This window comes from Aotus nancymaae, unplaced genomic scaffold (genome assembly GCF_030222135.1).
Source record: "Aotus nancymaae isolate 86718 unplaced genomic scaffold, 86718_ANA_hifiasm-v0.15.2.pri h1tg000067l, whole genome shotgun sequence".
Taxonomy (NCBI): domain Eukaryota; kingdom Metazoa; phylum Chordata; class Mammalia; order Primates; family Aotidae; genus Aotus; species Aotus nancymaae.
In genome coordinates, this window is record NW_026988482.1 from 31,977,819 (window position 1) to 31,993,327 (window position 15,509).

The 15,509-nt window shown below is 36.9% G+C and overlaps 1 protein-coding gene across 1 annotated transcript in view; it reads right to left on the bottom strand.

Annotated features, from left to right (window-relative positions):
- The window catches only part of DNAH12 (dynein axonemal heavy chain 12), a 243,749-nt gene that overhangs the window by 171,787 nt on the left and 56,453 nt on the right, over positions 1–15,509 (bottom strand). The window contains exons 17-25 of the mRNA XM_064367223.1: positions 14,999–15,242; positions 11,151–11,336; positions 9,691–9,891; positions 7,749–7,943; positions 5,931–6,052; positions 5,553–5,835; positions 2,631–2,750; positions 1,231–1,387; positions 834–1,006 (exon numbers count right to left, since the gene is read on the bottom strand). Coding sequence (XP_064223293.1) covers positions 834–1,006; positions 1,231–1,387; positions 2,631–2,750; positions 5,553–5,835; positions 5,931–6,052; positions 7,749–7,943; positions 9,691–9,891; positions 11,151–11,336; positions 14,999–15,242 — 1,681 coding nt within the window. The remainder of the gene's footprint in view (positions 1–833; positions 1,007–1,230; positions 1,388–2,630; positions 2,751–5,552; positions 5,836–5,930; positions 6,053–7,748; positions 7,944–9,690; positions 9,892–11,150; positions 11,337–14,998; positions 15,243–15,509) is intronic.

Consider the following 15,509-nt stretch of genomic DNA (forward strand, 5'->3'; position numbering starts at 1 on the left):
ACAAGAGCAAAACATCGTCTCAAAACACACACACACACAAAAAAAAAACAAAAACAAAAACAAAACAAAAAAAAAACAAGAATTGAGGTTGCTGCAGACTCGTACCGATACAGAAACATTCCACTGGTAACATATTTTGGTGCCGTGTGACCTGGGTAATTTCCACTGCTAACATTCAGATAGACAACAAATAATTTACTAGTGTAAGTATGTCCCGTGCAATATTTGGGACATATTTACTTATACTAAAAAATTATTTGCTGTTTTCCTGAAATTCAAATTTACCTGAGAATCCTGTATTTTATCCAGCAACCACATTCCCAGGGTTTTTATAGTTACAGCTCTGTCTTCCATAGCTCCCAACCAAGCACAGATCTCAGCACCACCCCCCTACATCTCATCTCTCCATCCTATTCAACAGCACTAATTTGGTGTCCTAAGGCCCAAATGCACTTTCCTCATCTTCCTGTCATCTCTCCCAAGATTCCACTGCAAAAATTGATACCATTTTCCAAAGCTTCAGTTTTGTCATATTGTCAATACTGTCCTTTTTCTAATTATGAAACGATATTTCTAATTATGGGAGTTTCTAATTATGAAACTCCCAATGGGAGTGACTCACAACTTTCATACAATAAAATTTCAACACTCTTGTATGCTACAAAAGCACCCAGAAGTAAATATTCATTATTATAATTTTGCATAAAGAGAATTTGGGATTAGAAAGAGATAATTGTATTCAACTATTGCAGGTAAGACAATAAGTGAGAAAAGATGATGCTACAGCATAAAGTTATTATTAATGAGTGAATTAAGATAATTTAAATGCATACCAGTGTTCTGTAACACCTGTCAGTTAGAGGAGTAATGACAAGTCGAGGTGAGTTACCAAGATATTCATAAGCATATTTTACATTGCAATTAATGATACGAACTCGGGCGTTCTCATTTTCCCAATAATACCGGAGCTGAGCAAGCCACTGGAAATCTGTATCATGTGAGACACCTAGAAAGAATAAAGTAAGATGCATGATCCTTAAATGGAAATAATTTGAAAAATAAGTGTTTTATCTTTTATAACAGCAAATATTAAAATAATTCATGTTTGCCAACTTATTAAAAAGATTGTGTTAAACAAATTCTGTTGAGAGAAAAATACATATAGTACAAGTCTTTGTTTCCTGATGCTATCAACATTTTATCTTTAAAAATAAAGAAAAAGTCACATACCCATTTCAATCATGTCCATAACCACATCTCTAGCATGGACATCAATAGTAACCAAAGCCCCCAGAGTGGTCCTGGTCTGCTTAGACAGCTTTCCTCTTACCAGCTCTACAGTATCATTCAGCTGGTTCTGAAGATCCTTATAGTACTTCTTTAATCCCTACAAAACAAAAAAAGCAATCTAATTGATGTCATATCATACTTAAAACATGTATTTTATATATGTAGTCTTTTATAAAACAATTCTGACTTCATAATCTACGGGTTCAAGCAATTCTCCTGCCTCAGCCTCCTGAGTAGGTGGGACTATAGGCGTGCACCAGTAGCTGGCTAATTTTTTGTATTTGTAACAGAGACAGGGTTTCACCATGTTGGCCAGGCTGGTCTCCAACTCCTGACCTCAAGTGATTGATCCACCGGCCTCCACCTCCCAAAGTGTTGGGATTACAGGTGTGAGTCACGGCACCCTGCCCAAGGTGGGAGGATCGTTTGAGGGCAGGATTTCAAGGCCAGCCTGACAAAGCAGAGAGACCCCTGTCTCTATAAAAATTAGCCAGATGTGGTGGTGTGTGCGTGTCGTCCTAGCCATTCAGAGGCTGAGGTAAGAAAATAGCTTGAGCCCAGGAGTTTGAGGTTATACTGAGCTATGATTATGTCACTGCACTCTAGCCTGGGTAACAGAGCAAGACCCTGTCTCTCTCTTTTTTTTTATTTTTTCCTTTTTTTTTGAGACAGAGGTTTGCTCTTGTTGTCCAGGGTGGAGTGCAATAGCGCCATCTCAGCTCACTGCAACCTCAGCCTCCCAAGTTCAAGTGATTCTCCTGCCTCAGCCTCCTGAGTAGCTAGGATTACAGGCATGCGCCACCACACCCAGCTAATTTTTTGTATTTTTAGAAGAGATGGGGTTTCTCCATGTTGGTCAGGCTGGTCTCGAACTTCAGACCTCAGTTGATCTGCCCACCTCGGCCTCCCAAAGTGCTGGGATTACAAGCATGAGCCACCATGCCCGGCCGACCCTGTCTCTTAAAAAAAAAGAAAAGAAAAGAAACACACACACACACAGAAATGAATTTTGTGAGCGATTTCATCTAAGCCCAGTAAAATATTAAGAACAAGTTCTCAATGAATAGTATAATTTCAAGATCACATATAGAAACTGACAGATATATTGTCTTTGCAAACAATACATAAGCTAACTAAGAAACATGGAACGGGGCCAGGCACAGTGGCTCATGCCTCTAATCCTAATACTTTAGGAGGTTGAGGTGGGAAGATTTATTGAGGCCAGGAGTTTGAGACCAGTCTGGGCAGCACAGCAAGATCTCATTTCTAAAAATAATAAAATTAAATTTAAACAAAAAGCTGAAATGAAGAATGTTGCTTAAAAGCAAACAATGCTTTACCTCTGTCCCATCACTTATAGCTTCCTGTGTCTCAGATGTCCAGAACATTTGAGAAACACAAAGTACAACTTGGCCAGGCCACTCTCGAACCCAGTCTCTTCTTGCAGATTCTGGATAAGCCTGAATAATTAAAATAAATTTCTAACTTTAAAAGACTGAATGAGAAAAAATAGCTAAATGTCTAGCAATAAAGAAGTGCAATATTTGCTACATACATATGCTAGAATATCATATAATCATAAAAAATGTTAAATGGCTATTTAAAAGATTCCTCCCAAATTTCATAAATTATTATTGTATTTTTGAAATACTTATTTATAAAAGAATAAAAAGATAAACACCAACATGTTAATAATGGACAGATATAACTGTTGATTCTTCTGGAAGTTGATTTCTATGTGATTTTTATGTTCCTTTGCTATGAGGAGTTGTCAAGTTGTCCATATAGAATACCTATTACTTCTATTATAATAAAGTATAAAAAATTTAGTAAACTTCAAAAAACTAGTTAAGGCCAAGTGCAGTGGCTCACACCTGTAATCCCAGCACTTTAGGAGGCTGAGGCTGGCAGATCACCTGAGGTCAGGAGTTTGAGACCAGCCTGGCCAACGTAGTGAAACCTCCGTCTCTACTAAAAATACAAATAAAATTAGCCAGGCATAATGCGGGCACCTGTCATCCCAGCTTCTAGGGAGGCCAAGGCAGGAGAATCGCTTGAACCCAGGAGGCAGAGGTTGCAGTGAGTGGAGATCATGCCTCTGCACTCCAGCCTGGGCGACAGAGTGAGACTCTGCCTCAAAAAACCAAAAACAAAAAAACAAAAAACTAGTCAAATAGATTATGTATATTGATTCCAAGATTTAATTGAAAAGGAGTTTAAACTACAATATAGTTTAAAACTGCACTAACAGCACCCTTGAATTATTTATCCATAGCTTTTCTAAAAACCTATATGATCAGAGTATATAATTTAACAATCATATATTTGTTCAATTATGTATAATTGAACAATCTGTAGTTTTGAATTCAAGGTATATTTTCTTTTTTTTCTAACACTTTGATATTTAAAATGCATTTAAGTGGATTTATGGAGGGAGAGGTTCAATCTTTTTTAGAAGAGCTTGTTTAAACAGTAAATGATTTTAGCATATCCAAACTATAAATTGAAAACAACTACAGAATGAATTTTGAAGCTGATGCTAATGCAAACTATATTTTCAATACAATAACATCATCTTAGATATAAGAATGTTAAAATAGGATATAAGTATTATTACAATATGCTTATTAGTAATATTTAGAAATAAATGCAAATGATAAGCCAACCTAAGCTTTAAAGAAGGGTGAGTGGTGACTAAGAGCCATTGCTAGGTACATAGAAGGTAAATTTCTATACTGATTAAGGAAATACTTTGATGGACAATGGTGATTATTTCCTATGTATTTTAGTTTGTTTTGAATCATAAATAGCAAAAGGGGAGAAAAAGTCAAGATTTATCTGTAGTAACACTGAAGCTGAACAGAATAGCCACCACGAGAAGATGAGCTTCATAGGGCTCTTGATGAAAGAAAAAGAACACTCCCTGACGTACAGTGAGTTGCTGAATATAAAGCATTTTAAAACTATTCTACTATGCAACTGCTCCTTTGTGGTCTTAAAGGCAGAAATATACATGTTTATCATTCAAGATTAGGTTAATTGAATTAGCATAAGTGAGATACATATAGTGCCAAGGGTTATCTTTCAAATTTATTATATATTCTTTAATGTTTGTTCATCTCATTTGAGTTTCTAAGTAGTTGTTTAAGTGTAAAAAGCAGTAAGTGAACTAGGTCTTGTATTTACCACTCATGTCTGAAGAGAACTGTCCTACAGATTCGCATGTGCTAATGTGCAGGATTGTTTGCCTATGAAACATATTTACTAGGCTGGCTCATAGCATTTCTATTTTAATACATCTAAAATCGAACTCTTGATCTTCCCCTAAGCCTCACAAACCTGCTTCTCGTCCAGGAGTCGCCCAGAACAAATGCCACCCATATGCTCAAATTAGAAGCCTAAAAGTGATTTTTGAGACCTCCTCCTCCTTACCCTTGTACTCTACAACCAATTCATCATCAAGACCTGTTGAAATTAACTACAAAATATATTTCTGATATTCTGCTTTGCTCCATATCTTCTGCCATTTGCCTAGTACCAGACTACATCTCTTTTCCCTTATTTTTGGTTTTTGAATTTGAATCTCTGACAAACCAGCCCACATCATCTTTCATCTAAACTAATCTGTGTCTCCTAATTTGCCTTCCTGTTTTCACACCTCCACTAATCTTTTCTTTATACCACAACCATAATGGTACAAAAATATAAATCAGACTATGTCCCTCCCATGATTAAAATATTTAGGTAGTGTTCCATTGCATTTAAAATAAAATGCAAACTCCTAACTGCCTTCCTTTCCAACCTCATGTGACTTCACTCTCCACTTTGCTTACCCTACTCCAGACACGTTTGTCTTCTTTCAGGATCTCACAACTCCCCAGTTCTTTCTGATTCCAGGGCCTTTACGTAGGATACCTAGATGCTCTCTCACTTGCTCTTTACCTGGCTAATTCCTACCTAACCTTTGCGTCTCAGTTTCAACATCTCCTCCTCTAATAGCCTATCACTGGACCTTCCCCCATTCCAAACTATATACCTCTTACTATTCTGTCATAATATCTTTTCTCTTTTGTAACCATCACATACTATTATCAATTCATAGTAATATTGTTGTGTTAATAATAATGTTAGAAACAAACAGGTAAAGAAAATAAATGATTTAAAATAGTAACAAGTTTAAATGTTAATTTACTGGTTTTCAAAACCTCTTAAACAAAGCATTTGCAGAAAATAGAGTATACATCAAATCCTAGGAAACTTACCAGCCTGGCTGCAGCGATCACATCGTGAATACTCCGGAGCATTAGATCTTCCACTTGAAGGAGCCACTTTTCCACAGCACCCCGAGCTGCAGACGTGGAAATGAGTGCTATCAACTCCACTCGCTCGCCCTCAGAACTATACATGGCTTTAATGTCCAAATTGGGAAGGAACTCCAATTTAGCAATGCCCTCAAAGCATTTTTTTAAATGCGGCTGAACTCTAAGTGGATCTTTGGTCTCTGATAAAATCTCTAACATTTCATCATTAGATAAGAAGAAAAAACTAGGGAAAAACATACAAATACAAAGGCTTTAGTTATAATTCATTACACATATAAAAATGCTTTTAATTACAGCACAACTGATTATCTATCATACCGAGGGAAGAAAAGACGTTTCTTTTCAAGATATGCATTAAGACCTTTCATAATTTTCTCCAAAAGTTCGTTGCAGTTCTGCAGTTTTTCCAACAAACCTGTTAAAGAAGTGGCAGCAAGAACCTAAACGAGACACATTCATTCAAGTCAGCACTTACGTGCCAGATACAAGACTTAAATATCAATCTATACTATATGTTAAACATTTTTTAATGTTCAAAGGTTTATGAAAAAATGTCAGGTTTATAAAATTTGCAATGAAATCTTTTTTAAATGTAAAAACTAAAAGTCAATGAATTATAAATACTTACCCAAAGACACTAGTTAAAATGACAAGTTATGATTGTCATGCATATTGTCATTTCTCCTACATTATTTTGAATATTGTGAGAAAAGTCTGTTCGGCTGGTGCTCGATTTAATTTTTACTTTTACTACTGTCAACCATAAATTCAGCATTCTATAGCAAGGAGTTGGCCAACTACATCCTGCAGGCCAAATCCAGCCTGCTGTCAGTTTTTGTATGGGTTGTAAGTTGAAAACTATTTTTACACTTTTAGAAGTTAAAAAAATCAAAAGAAGAATATTTTGTGACATATGAAAATGTCCGTGTCCATAAAGTGTTACTGTCGCACAGACACATTCATTTACATATTATCTTTGACTGCTTTCTCACTGCAGTGACAAAAGAATTGAGTAGCTGTAAAAAAGACCTGTCTTGCAAAATCTAAAATATTTATATATTTGCAAGACAAAGTCTAAATATTTTACTATATATTTTACTATTCTGCCTTTAGCAGAAAAAAATTGCTGACCTTTGATCTATAAGAAATCATGTTTCACAAAGATTCTGAAGTCCACAGGTAAAGCAAAATCCTTAAAACATAAATTTCAGTGCATTACTGACTCAGAGTGAGTGCAGCACAGCTACTGTTCATTCAGCATGGGAATAAATTGTTATTTCTTAAATTGAATACCAGATGAAAAAGTAGATGCATATCTATGGAATATGTGCACTGTGTGTATGAAAAATATATAGTATGCCTTTCAACATTTACTGGGAGAGATATTGGAATTGAGACCAAGTGAGAGAACAGCAGATTTTTCCCCATCACTCCCTGAGTGTAGTCACTAGTAGAATGTCAGGTGAGTCACCTGCACTATTCATTCTCTCTCCCTCTCTCTTGTTCTCATTCTCTCAATTTAATTTGATTTATCTATTTATTTATTTTTTTATTTTTTTATTTTTTTATTTTTATTTTTTATTTTATTTTATTTTTTTTTATTTTTTTATTTTTTTATTTTTTTTATTGCATTTTAGGTTTTGGGGTACATGTGAAAAACATGCAAAGTTGTTGCATAGGTGCATTCATGGCAGTGTGATTTGCTGCCTCCCTCCCCCTCACCCATATCTGGCATTTCTCCCCATGCTATCCCTCCCCAACTCCCCCCCCCCGCTGTCCCCCCCACTCCCCCACAACAGACCCCCGTGTATAGTGCTCCCCTCCCTGTGTCCATGTGGATTTATCTATTTATTTTGTGAGGAGGAGAGCAGTGAGTGTGTATAGTAGAAGTCATGTGAATCAGATGTAAATTTGAAGCAGCTCCACTAGGTATACTAACGAGTTACAAGCAGTGTATCTCATGAATTGAAAAGTAAACTTATTTTAATACTTTTATGCTTTCTTATATTTTTCTGAACTTTCCAGTTTGTATACAATGAGCAAGTCAATTTTTGTAATCAGAAAAAAGTCAGATGTTTTCTTTAATATCCAAAAACAAAGGTTCACCTACTGTGAGAGAGAAAACAAACACTTCACCTTTGGATCCTTTGCACAAAACTTCATGATATCCCTCCAATATCTGTCTACTGTCTGAAATTGACGCCCTTCTTCTGGCATCTGTTGCATGATATCCTCAGAACAAAAGATAGGCTCTAAGTAAAGCCATTGAGCTTGTACTTTTAACCACTCATCAATTGTTTCTTGTATTCGAATCAAACGGTCCTCCCAGGCCTTAATGAAAAGCATACTGTATTAAATTCTAGTTATTAAAGAAAAGCTATAAATTATAGCAAGGAAAATGCATTTTAAATTTACTATTATTTTTAAAGAAATGCAAAACATCTTACAGCTTAAGCTTACTTATGTATGTCTCACAAAGGCTTAGAAAAATTCTAAGAGGTCTGAGGTTTTCCTAAATCACTGGAACTCACAATTGGAAATGACTGTAAAGCTATTTTGATCAGTTTCCTGATCTCTAGGCGAGCCATCTGGAGTCCCAAAAGCACCCAAGACATATCCTGCTCTACAGCAGTGGTTATCAACCATGGGCAATTTTGCCTCCCACCCCAGGGAACATTTGACAATGTCTGTTAACATTTTTGATTGTCACAACTGATGGGGGAAGACGCTACTAATGTCTAGTGGGTAGAGGCCAGAGATGCAGTTAAACAACCTATAATGTACAAGACAGCCCCCAACACAAAGAAGTATAGAGCCCAAAATATCAACAGTGACAGGTTGAGAAATCCTGCTCTACCTCAACACGATTTGGAGAAAAATGAGCTGAAATGAAAAATAAAATGAAATAAGCCTCCTTATTCTCATAGATCCCCTAGAAATGACAAGATATTTCATTAGCTGAAGACCATTAATATAATATCTCTCTTTGGTTCTTAAATATGTACCTAAATCTATGTGTCAAGAGATTAAGTCTCATATCTTTGATTTTTAAAAAAATCTATAAGCTCACTTTTAAATTTGTTTTCTAAATTCCTCGTTAGACAAGTAAGTTTCTACAAAAAAGTAATATTTATCAGGAAAGGCTAGGCTAGACTGCTTCTTAGGATAATGTCCAGCCTTATGTCCTCTTGGAAGAACATGACTCTGTTTTCTCCAAATAATGACAGTCAAAATTTTCTATAAAACACTACTTATGCTCATATTAAAACCAAAATGCCTTGGTTTGAACCCCAGCTCTGTCATTTATTAGATAGGTGAACTCAGGAAAATGACCTGTCCTCCTATACCTTGGTTTCCTTGTCTATGAATACAGATAATAACAGTGCCTACTTTGAAGGTCAGCTGCAGGGATCAAGTGGGTTAATAAGTGTAAAGTTCCTAGAGCAGCATCTGGAACATAGTTTGAAATCAATTGATATCAGGGTAAAAAATCCAGCTGTCTTTCCCCAATTTATATAGTCCCCAATTAGAATTTTTACAATACCTATAGAGCTATTAGTTATCATAATTTGTTTGCACTCTATATTTAACCACATCAACCAAAAAGTATGAAATAATCCTGGAGCCACAAATACCATTTATTTTTCTCAAGTGAACAATAATTCATTAATTACTCTAAAAGATCCTCAGGCTAGCTGTTTACAACTATAATTAAAGCATGGTGTATAGAACTTTACTACGAGTTGCAGCAATGCAGCATAAAACAGGGTCTAGGCTTTCTAAAGTTAGAGTAAATAATACCACCTGTTTTCCTCGAGTCTATCACTGCCATTGGAGAAGATTTTAATAAGACAGTTTTCTTTTAAAAATCATTTATGTCTCAGGTGTATATATTTCTATATTAAATTTTGAATATCACTTTGTATTTTATGAGATAAAATATCAAGGTTATAGGTCTATGATTTGAATAAACACTTAAAACTCCATCCAATAAACTACTTATTACCATGACAGCATAGATGTAGTAAGACTGCAATCTGTATAAATGACCAAGAGCTGATTGTCATATTTAACATACCTTGATCTCATTTTCAAATGGTTTGATGAAAGGTGAGCCTCTCATTGTCTGAGTTTTTACAATTTGATCATCAAGGATGGCCTGAATCTCATCCACTGAAGAAAGAATACAGACTCCAGTGTCACGATAAAGACTTATATGAAAAGCAATATCATCCCAAGTTCCCATCATTGTATGCATGGCTTTCTCTAATGAAAATTCCTAAAACGTAGGAATGAAGAAACAATGGGATGGTGACAAAAGGCTCTTATTTACTATATTGACTTTCCCTAGTGAATTCAGTAAGCATTTGATGTATTACATTATCACTTCCTTAAGACAATGTCACTTCAGTATAACTTTTTAAGTTAGAAAGGTTTTTTTCAACATTTTCAAAATGACTATGAAAAATAATTATGTAGTTTTTAAAGATTCACTTGCTATGAAAACTACTGCTGTCATTACTAAAAATGGACAAGAGAGGCTGGGCATGGTGGCTGACGCCTGTAATCTCAGCACTTTGGAAGGCCGAGGTGGGCGGATCACAAGGTTGGGAAATACAAAAAAATTAGCTGGGCCTGGTAGCACACGCCTGTAATCTCAGCTACTCAGGAGGCTGTCAGGAGAATTGCTTGAACCCAGGAGGCAGAGATGGCAGTGAGCCGAGATCGTGCCACTGTACTACAGTCTGAGCAACAGTGTGAGACTCCATCTAAAAAAAAAAATGGACAAGAGAATAAAATGCCTGTAGGACTTTCTTTGAAGTGGCCTTTCTACAGGCAGCCCATAGTCTGAAGATGTTTTCTGTGTACTTCAAGAGCCCATTCTTTAGGGCCATACTTACCCTGCTAGAACACACACATATCACATGCCACACATACATCAGTACCCTTAATGAAAAAATTATGTGCCAACACTAGCACATCATCCAACTACATCAGAATGTGGCAGAATTAAGAGGATGTCAAAGGAGTCATTTCTCATTTGGATTCAGGACAGGTAAGTACACACTTTGTGTGGGGGTGGGAAGAGTGTTTTTTTGCTTTGTTTTTTTATTTTGTTTTGTTTTGAGATGGAGTTTCACTCTTGTCACCCAGGCTGGAATGCAGTGGTGCGATCTCGGCTCACTACAACCTCTGCCTCCCAGGTTCAAGCGATTCTTCTGCCTTAGCCTCGTGGGTAGCTGGGATTACAGGTGCCCACTGCCATGCCCAGCTAATTTTTGTATTTTTAGTAGAGACAGAGTTTCACCATGTTGGCCAGGCTGGTCTCAAACTCCTGACCTCAGGTGATCCTCCTGTCTCAGCCTTCCACAGTGCTGGGATTACAGGTGTGAGCCACCGCTCCTAGCCAGATAGTGATCTTCCACCACCACCTCCCACTGCTATCCAGTACTATACACATTCAACCACAACAAAAACTATGATTACTTGATTAACAAACTCATCACGTAAAGTATTTCAGTTGATCTTTATGTTTACCTTGCTTGCACCTGCACTTATCACTTCGAATTGTTCCAAGTATGGGGTAAGGTTTAATTTTAAAACTTTTCTCAGTGTAGTACCAGAGTCTGGAGTCAAGTCATAGCCTACAATATCTGACATCTGTTTCCAATGACGAGGTCTCATTCCTGGATTGCACAGAATGGAGACAGTAGGAATATATTCCTAATGGCAAAAATATAAACAATAATGAGTCACTCACTTGACTTACACACACATAGATTCCGTAGATGAAGCCTTGATAGTATAAGGATTACATTTCTTCAAATTATTTAATATATTTCTATCAGTACAATCAAAACCTCAATTAGATTTGGAATGAGAGAGATGCTAACAAAATGAATCCAAAGTTCACCTGCAAAAATAAGCATGTAAAAATAGCCAGGAAAATTATAAGAGCAGAAAAGAAGAATGAAGGGCCAGGCACAATGGTTCATGCCTGTAATCCCAGCACTTTGGGAGGTTGGGGTGAAAGGATCTCTTGAGCCCAGGAATTTGAGGTTACAGTGAGCTATGATTGCAACTGTACTCCAGCTTCGGTGACAGAGTGAGGCCTTCTCTCTATTTAAAAAAAAAAAGGAAGAATGAGGGGTAATTATTCTATAAGATATTAAAGTATATGATAAAACTGTGGTATTATTTTAGAAATTCAATTTTGTTATATATACTACTTGCAGAAAAATATAATATAACATATATTTATAAATACACACACATAGCATGAATGGGGAAAATATCTGTGCCAAAAATCCCAAAATGTAACAAAGTTTTATCTCTGCTGAGTGACACCTGCCTTGGCCTCCCAAAGTGCTGGGATTACAAGTATGAGCCACCATGCCTGGCCCCCTCTTTTATTTTTTCATGAGTCATGTTTTAACTTTGTATAAGTAATAACTTAATATTACAAATTTTTTTAATTGGAGGACCACAAACTAGCACACTTTTTGTTTTGCTTAGTTAAGGACTCTGTTTTAACCTCCTATTGGTTATCACCATCATGTTTTTGCTTATCACATATTCCCTAGAACTCATCAGGGGACCTGTGGGAAGCAGTCACCTTCAAACATGCAATTCACACACACACACACACACACACACACACACAGAGATTATTCATACATTATATTATATAGGTAAGAAAAAGAATGAAGAAGCTCCCTATATATAACAAGAAAAGGTCTCTAAGATAAATTAAGCAAAACGAAGAAAGAAAAGAAAATCATATACATCATATGCTACATTTTATGTAAAAAGATAGACGGATAAGAATATATATTCACATTGTTATATGTGTAAAAAAACTCTGGAACTATAAACAAGAAGGTAATAACACTGATCACCTGAGTGATACAGGTGAGAAACATGAGAAGGAAAATTTTCAGACATATCTTTTTATATTTTTTAGACCATGCAAATGTATTCAACATTGAAAATAATTTTTAAGTTAAAAAAATCAGGCAGCCATGGAATCTCTGAGACGACTAGACATAGACAGGAACAATGCTTAAATCCAGTCACAGAGTTTGCACTCTGGGCATGCTGACAGTGGAAATTTGCCAATAAAACCAGTGCCACTACTGCCTTGGGAAGAGGATGTATTACCGACTGTCACAAAAACTATTTTTCTTCTCTCTTTATAAATGGGAGGACTGAGGCACAAGCAGCTAAATATCTTGCTCAAGGTATGGAACTGCCAGGTGCAGAATAGTATAACTAAGCAGTATGGCTCCAAATCCTTCCCAATAAACTGTTACCCTGTGTTGCTGCACTTAGTATAGGCTATGTGGTCTGCCCTAGTAAACTTACGTCCTTGTTTTTGTTGAGACAGGGTCTCACTCTGTTGCCCAGGAGTGCAGTGATACACTCATAGCTCACTGTAATCTCAAATTCCTGGGCTTAAGTGATGCTTCCACCTCAGCCTCTGGAGTAGCTGGGACTTCATGAACAGCTGAATTTTTTTATCATGCCTGGCTAATTTTTTAATTTTTTGTAGAGGTAGAGTCTCACTATGTTACCCTGCCTTTTTATTTTTTATTTATACCCTACTTTTTATTTTTTGTAGAGGTAGGGCCTCACTATGTTACCCAGGCTGGTCTTGAACTTCTGGCCTCAAATGATCCTCCTGCCTTAGCCTCCCAAAGCCCTAGGATTACAGATTACAGGTGTCATCCACTATACCCAGCCTGCTTCCAAATCTTTCCATTTCTTTTCATTAGCACTTGATAATGAGAAAAGCTCTATCAAGGCTTTCTTGAGTAATTTTTTTTTTTTGAGACGGAGTCTGGCTCTGTCGCCCAGGCTGGACATGCAGTGGCATGATCTCAGTTAACTGCAACCTTCGCCTCCCAGGTTCAAATGATTCTCCTGCCTCAGTCTTCCAAGTAGCTGGGATTACAGGTATGCACCACCATGCTCAGCTAATTTTTTGTATTTTTAGTAGAGATGGGGTTTCACCATGTTGGTCAGGCTGGTCTCAAACTCCTGACCTCAAGTGAGCTGCCCACTTTGGCCTCCCAAAGTGCTGAGACTACAGGCATGAGCCACCATGCCTGGCCTTGAGTAATTCTTAAAATTTAGAATCCATGGGTCAATAATTTATCTGGGCTCAAAAGCCTTCTCCACCTGAGCATTTTGCAAATGCTAAAAACTTTTAATGTTTTCATCTAGAAAAAAATAGTTATAACCTCACTTCAGAGTTTGGATTATACTGAATTAATGGTGGGCTATTTTATTAGATTTGTTTAGTTTATTAAAATTATGAACAATGGTGTACTCTTCCTATATTTTCCGTAGGAAAATGATTTGGTATCATTTTCAGGAAGTATGCGATCTGCCCTAACAGATCTAAGCAATCTTCTACTGCCTTTCTTGGGCCAGAGGAACTATTTGCCCCAGTTTTGTCAGATCTGGCTTTATATGTATATTCTCTTTGATCTGCCCCTCAAATATGGCTGCCATTCACCACCCATTAGCCTTCCCTACACTCCATAATGGTGCTTCATGACAAGGAGCTAAAGTTGTGGGAATGAGACACCAAAACATCAAAGATGCAAACAGATGTAATTCAAAAGATGAGAAGAATAAAGTGCCCTCTCTCGCCCTTACCACTTCCTCCCAAAACCAGTCACTCAGCTCTGTCACAATACCCATGCCTACAACAGAGCTGGGAGTGAGTCAGAGCTTGACCAAGAGGCTGAGGCATAGCAGAGGAATTTTAAATCTTATTTTTTTCTGATTGTTTCTCCTCAGTACCTTCATTTGGCCACACTCCTTTGATTACAAGTGACAGAGACCCGATTCATTGGCCAAAGAGGAAGAAATAGCGTCTTCTTCCTGAGCCTAGGAGTCTGAGGCTACAGTAAGCTACGATTGTGCCACTGCACTCCAGCCTGGGCAACAGGGTAAGACCCTATCTAACAAGTAATAATAATAGGCCAGGTGTGGTGGCTCATGCCTGTAATTCTTGCACTGTGGGAGGCCAAAGTGGACAGATTGCTTGAGTGCAGGAGTTCGAGACCAGCCTGGGCAACATGACCAAACCCCCTCTCTCCAAAAAATTATCCAGGCATGGTGGTATACACCTGTAGTACCAGCTACTCAGGAGGTTGAGGTGGGAGGATTGCTTGAGCCCAGGAGGTGGAGGTGGCAGTGAGTCACCACTACACTCCATCCTGGGAAACATACTAAGACCCTGTCTCAAAACTTATTAATAATAATAATTAATAAACATGTAAAACAAGAAGATAGGCTTTATAATTTATATATTATGCAACAGAAAAGTTGAGAAGATAACTAAAATATTAAAATGTTATTATATACATTTATACCTTAAAAGCTTTTATCTGTTCCATGACTGTACTGCACATAGTAATAGTAGGATTCTCTTTGGATTCTTCTTCAATTTTCTCTTCTTCCAGAAGCCGTTTTCCTGCTGCCTTTCTTTTTTCTTGTAATTCTTTCTTTAGCTTCATTTGGAAAAATTTTAGTGTCTTAAAAATTTCTCGGGAAAACTCTTCCACATCGGCCTTCATGCTTTCCTCATTGAGGTCCAAAAACCCTCCATCCATCCACCTGAATTGAAAGAAAAAAATTATTAAACTCAGACTTTTGGAGTTTGAAGGGGCCTTAGAGATCCTTTAGACTAGACTCCTTATTTTTTTTTTAAGAGAGAAAAATGAGGACAAGAGCTGTTAACAGTTTTTCTCAGGTACACAGGTAGCAAGACAGAACTAAAATTATCATTTTGACTATGCTGCATGTGCTAAAGTATGTATCAGAGTATAAATGGATGACTTAGAGTACCCAAATAAAATGCAGATTCACATCAGAGAAATGCAA